This window comes from Geospiza fortis, unplaced genomic scaffold, assembly GCF_000277835.1.
Source record: "Geospiza fortis unplaced genomic scaffold, GeoFor_1.0 scaffold407, whole genome shotgun sequence".
NCBI lineage: Eukaryota > Metazoa > Chordata > Aves > Passeriformes > Thraupidae > Geospiza > Geospiza fortis.
The window spans coordinates 383,276-389,275 of record NW_005054507.1 but is presented as its reverse complement, the minus strand read 5'-3'; the positions used below and the strand labels follow the sequence as shown (position 1 = coordinate 389,275).

The 6,000-nt window shown below is 41.8% G+C and overlaps 1 protein-coding gene across 1 annotated transcript in view; it reads left to right on the top strand.

The window, feature by feature from the left end:
- The first annotated feature begins 2,692 nt into the window (after window positions 1-2,692).
- Window positions 2,693-6,000, top strand: part of UBE2F (ubiquitin conjugating enzyme E2 F (putative)) — a 58,925-nt gene continuing 55,617 nt past the window's right edge. Inside the window, exon 1 of the mRNA XM_005428830.3 lies at window positions 2,693-2,859. Coding sequence (XP_005428887.1) covers window positions 2,742-2,859 — 118 coding nt within the window. The 5' untranslated portion in view covers window positions 2,693-2,741. The remainder of the gene's footprint in view (window positions 2,860-6,000) is intronic.

Below are 6,000 nucleotides of genomic sequence, written 5' to 3'. Positions count from 1 at the left end.
CACACCTGCCGGCCCGCCAGGCCTCGCTCCCGGCGGGGTCCCCCGGCCCCACAGCCCCGTGCCTTGCCCCGGCTCCGGGGAGCTGCAGAATTCCCCGCACTCTTGTTCCTTTTCTTAGAAATAAGCACAGGTCCTCTCCCTTCCTCCTCTGCAAAGCTTTACCTGCGATTTGAGAGTGCTTTCTTGCTGGGTTTCACTAAAATTTGGGGTGCAGCCGAAGGGAATAATTTCTTTTCCAGATTGGTCATGCTCCCCTTGGGTTTCCTGGTTGTTCGGGACAAGTTGTAAAGGTATTTAGGCGCTTAATGCCTATCGAAGTAGAATTTATTTGAAATCAGCGCCTAAAAGATGGGGTATTTTTGAGGGAACAGCTGGTCTGCAGCTTACTGGTATTTTTTCAGTGTTTTTTTTTTTCTCTTTTGTTTTAATTTATGTCCGCGTTCATTACTTTTCAGACCCCTACTCCCCTCTTTTTTTTTCTTAAAATTTTTACTTTTTTTTTCTTTTTTTCTTTCTTTCTTTTTTTTTTTTTTAAGCAGCTGTTGTTTCTTCCTTCTCCGGGGAAAAATGGACTGTTTTGTTCTGCTTATTCTTTCTTCCTCCGGAGTAAAACCTGCCGTTTGTTTCGGTTGAGCCAGCTGGATTTTACATTCACCCTGCGCTGTACTTTTGTTTTTAAACATGTATCTTGAAGCTGACACACACATCACTTGTCAGCGTCAGGGAGCTTGACCTTCTTGTAGATCTCACCAGAGTTTCCTGCTGTTAGGGACTACTGTGAAATATATTATTTCTTTTTTTTTTTTTTTTAAAGCTTTGTTGCTCATTTTTTTGTTAAGCCCTTCTTAACCTCCATGTAAAGATTATACCCTGGAGTTTTGCATTTTCCCCTCTTTATTTGGTTGAATTAATTAACATGATTTAAAGAATTAAGCAGTAGCTGTAGCCCTCATTTTAGCTGTTGGGGGGCCTGAAGGGTTTGGGTTTTGTCGGCATTGTGTTGGTTTTAGCCAAAATATTCAAGAAGGAGGAGTTGCCTTCAACTGGCAGTACCGTCAAAACAAATGAAGCTGTGACAGATTGGATGTTTTGGCTTCATGACTTTGGCATTCTGACCACCTTTCACTGTAATTAATTCATCAGTTTGGTTGTTTTCTAGAGTGGATGGCTGGCACAGCAGAAGCATCTCTTCATTTCCATTTCTTGGTCTCTGTGTGTCAGGTTTTTGCCCTGTGAGACGTGCAGCTGCACAGCTGATTGCAGTTTGCAGCCTCAATCCCTTTCCTGTGCCCTGGGAGCTGTCTCAAAGCTCACTTCCTAGTCAGAGAGTTGTTCCAGGAATCCCTCCCCTTTCTCCTTTTTGTTTTTCTTCCCTTTTGGCCAGCCAGAAGGCAGCTGTGGGTGTTGTCCTGTGAGGTGTGCAGGAGAGTGGGGGGGGATTTTCACAGCTGTTTCTCTCCAGAAACCTGAATTTCCTCTTGGCACCTCCCTCAGTGTTCCCAGCCCAAACAAGCTCATTCCTCAGGTGCTGAGGGCATCCCCACCTTTATTCACCTGTTACCTGCCTTGTGATGGTCCTTCACTCCTTATTCAGCTCTGACCTGGAACAGAGGCCAGGCAGAGTTAAAGAATAAAGCAGGGATTTATTAAAAGGATTTCCTCCATGGATCCACCTTGGGCAGGGCAAGAGCCCAGCCAGGGCTACACCCAACATGGACCAAAATGGTCACAAAATGGACAACTGGTCACAGGGTTGGTCTCATGTTGGATTCCTGGATACTGAGAATTTTAAATGTAATGTGCTGAAGGGCACAGACCTCAAAATACTATATTTCACCTAAGACCATAGAAAAAGTTCCCAAAATTAATTAATAACACTAAGATTACAAGTGTGTTGTTTAATTAATAAGTTTTATAAGTATTGGTCCATTAGCATATTAGAGTTAATTATCCAGTTACAATTAACTTTTACAATTAACTCCAGTTACAGCTTTAGGTTATGAAGTTCCATCCTCCTTCTGGTTTTCTCTCTTTAGTTCACCATTGTTTATACTTTTTGGGTCTGGAGTTGTCCTTGTGTTGGTGATCAGGAACACATAATCACAGAATGATTATATGCAGGTGCTTTTATTGGAGAGCTCTGGGTGTCAGGGGTAGACAAACCCAAATCTGACTCTGCCATGGGTTTGGGATGAACATATTTTATATTCTGTCATTATATAATTTACATATTAATTATTAAACTTACATTGTTCTGTTGTATACATTGATTTCATCCAAGCATGGCTTTCTCATGATCCCACTCAAACCCCTAACATAGTTCCTCATGATTCTTCTTCTGACTAAACAATAATTGCATCTAATTACTAAATCATCATCACATCTAACAGTCATCATACACAGATTACACAGGTGCATTTCACATGATCTAGCGAACACAAGGCCTGACATTTCCCAGGGCCTGCTAAGCCTAACTTTCTTTCTGGATCCCTGAATTTTGTGATTTTAAAATCTTTCACTGTCACTTGGACAAGCTGGAAAAGGATTGTTCTGGCTGCCTACCCTGTGAAGAGAGCTTGCTGACACTTGATATGAATCTCAGAACTACACACTGAAGCAACACAGAATCTGGAAAATACAAAAGCCAAACTTCAGGCATCCCAGCAGCCCTGAGGTGTTTTCCCCCTGCCCCAGGTGACTGTCCCTGCCCTGTGCTGTGTTGCAGGTGGGAAGCAGCAGTGATGCTAACTCTGGCAAGCAAGCTGAAGCGGGATGACGGCGTCAGAGGCCCCCGAGCGCCCAGCGCAGCGTCCGACTCCACTCGCAGGGTGTCTGTGCGGGACAAGTTACTCGTTAAAGGTGAGAGAACACAGTGAAATATCCTGGGCTTTACTGCTTCTGGCTGTGGTGCCATAAACAGCACTACATTGCCTCTAAGTTGCCACAGGTATTTTTGAAATGTTCTGTATGATGTGGCAGCAGCTCTCTGGTCACAGAGAGCAATAGACACTTTCCCACTTTACATCATTCTGGGAAAGGCTGTGAGAAGCTCAAAGAAAAGTGTTATAAACATTTCTTACCTAAAGTTGCTGCTCCTGGTCTTCGTGAACATGTAGAATGTGTTATGGAGACCTGCTTACCAAAGGGTGGTTTCTTAATTAGCCAATGGTGATGGTGTTTTAATTGAAGGACCAATTAGGTCCAGTCCACCTGTAGCGAACTCGTGTATGAAAAAGCAATGGGTTTCTTGATAAAGAAAATGATTATTAGCCGTCTGAAATACATGGAGTCTATGGCAATTATTGCCTGTCCAGGGACCCTTTGTGATGACAACAGGACACTTGTTTTGATTCTCATTATTCAATAAAAACAAGTGTCCTCCTTACTCTGTTGGAAATTAGTCCATCATTAATTAAAACGTGATAAAAAGTTGTCACATGAGTGGCAGTGAATGTAGAGGAGGAGAATGTCAACAGAAGTATACTTGCCTTGGTATGAATGTGGTTTTTGAGCAAACCATAACTGCCTGTCACAGGAAAAAACATCCTGAAAGTCACAACAGTGGTTTGGGGGTTTTAATGGCACAGGTCAGAGGCAGCACACTTTAAAAAGATTTTAAGAGCAGTGCAGAGACAGATTTTTCTAGGCCTGGAGTCACCATAAGTTGAGTGTGAAGTTGTGAATAATAAACCAATGATTGGATTGCAGTGTGATGTGTTTTAGGAAGGCTGCTATAGGTTTTTACCAGCTGGTGGAAAAGAAGCCCCAAACCTACTGCTTGGCACTTGTGTGTAAATGCAGTAATTAATGAGACAATAATTAAACTATTTTATTGTTAAATCAGGGACAGCTCTTTCCTGCACCTAATTTTATTTTTTTTGTAGTATAGATAATGTTACATTTAAAAATCCATAGATGCTGACAGCTTGCAGTTACTGTGGATTTAAAGTCAGGTTCAGTCCCTCTGGTAATAGTTGAATGTTAGAGGCAGAGGAATGTGTTGCTTAGGTTGAAGTTTCTGCTGAAAATGACCAGTAGCAAATACTCTGCTGTTGGTGTCTAAGCTGCAACTGTTGGGATTCATGCCAGTCAGAAGAAATCCACATTTCCTGTTCTTGTTTCAGGATGATTTGAGGCTGACATGGCTGGAATTGCCTGCCTGATATTACCTAATGGCACTGCATAGGGGTTTTTTTCTAAATTAGAGTAAATCCTGTCAGGTATCTGGAGCAAGGTGTCACTTCTGCCTCAGTGTGCTGGAAGTGCCTCAGCTGGACTGTAGGAATGTTGTACCCACTATTTTCTCCCGGTATTGTTTTAAGGACAGGGAAGTTTTACATGCTTTAAATCATGATTTTGGTTACTCTTACACTTCCAATTTTGAAATCCTCATTTAACTTCAGTTCTGAGGGGGAATGATTCAGGCAGGAGAAATAAGCTCTTTAACCAGGCTAAGTACAAAGCCAAATTACTAAATATATATAATCTGAGATTTTCCCTAACCCACAGGTATAGACTTGAGGGGGAGATAGCAGTGTGAAATAAATACCCTTCCTGTGAGGGGGCAAAGTAATTTTAGATTTTACTGTATTCTTACAGCAGTCATGTTTTTCAAAACCATACCCAAGTGTGCAGGGCAGGAAAATAATGTAATCTGTAGAAAATTAGTATTGACATTGTAATTGTATTTGCTGTGGCTGTGACAGCAAAGCAGCTACCTAAGTAAAACTGAGTATTTAAAAAAAAAAAAAACCTAAATAAAAGTAAATATTTCAACTAACTTGAGTTCAAACTAAGTATTGAACGAGTCCCACACTGACAAATGTTAAAAGCAGGTCAGTGCTCACATGGCTGAGTGCTGGATCCTGATGTGAATGTGCATGGAAGTTGCATCCCTGCTGTGAAATGAGTGGTGTAGGTCACTGAAAGAGTCACCACCAAAGGCATTGGTGGAAATGTGCCTTAATAGAAATCTGCAAAAGCTCAATAAAGGTTGGTAGGCATACTGCTAACTGCGTGGGTAATGTATGTAAAGGAAAATCAAATTAGAGTCAGTTTAGAGTGATACATGCAGAGGCTGGAATGAAAGAGGAAAGGGAAGAAGGTAAAGGAAACTCTTGGTTGAGTCAGGAGGTTCAGAGTGAAATTCCTTCCCTTCTAAACTCCTCAGTGCAGCTGGACCCAGTCTCAGGCTTGGGCTCAACAGTTATGTGTAAAAGATTTAGCAGAACTTAATCATAAAAGCACCTGAGTGTTAAATTAATTATTAATCAGCTATAAACATAATATAGATTCAAGATAATAAGATGTATACAGTTTTATAGTGTGTTCAGGTCAATGCACACACATACACAAATATATAGATATACACACAAATGTGCAAAAATAACCCACACATGTATGGAAATGTATGTATACATGGGAAGACATATTAAAAATTTTTCCCCCAGAATCAATGAAATAATCCTGTTAATCCCTTTTTTGGAATTACTGGAATTTTCTGCAATTCAGATGGGAGTGGTACCATTTCACTCAGGCTATAATTCAGCTAAGGAATGTTCCAAAGCCATCAGGGAGTGACTGATTATTCCTACTGCCATCTCCCACCTTATCCAGGCAGCAGAGTTCCTGGTGCTGTTCAGGAATGCTTCAAAGGCCGGGGCCTGATAGGAATTGCAGAGGAGGCCAGAGGTTGGGAGAGGGGATGCAGCACCACAATCACTGTGCTCTCCCAGAAGAGCTGTGGGAGCAGCTGTCAGTGTGCTGAGGGTGATTTCTGGATGAAATGGGACTGACAGAAGAAGCAGATCATTCCAGTGTAACTGCTGGAAGTGACAGGGAAATGTAGTGGGAAAGGCTTTCTGGGGACGTTCTGTTTTAAGCTGCTCAAGCTAAATGTAAACCATTTGTTTACAAAAGTTTCTAGAATTTGCCTCAACACTTTGAGACAGATCAGCTGCAGCAGCACCTGTGATGTGGCGAGACTGAGTGGAGTGAATT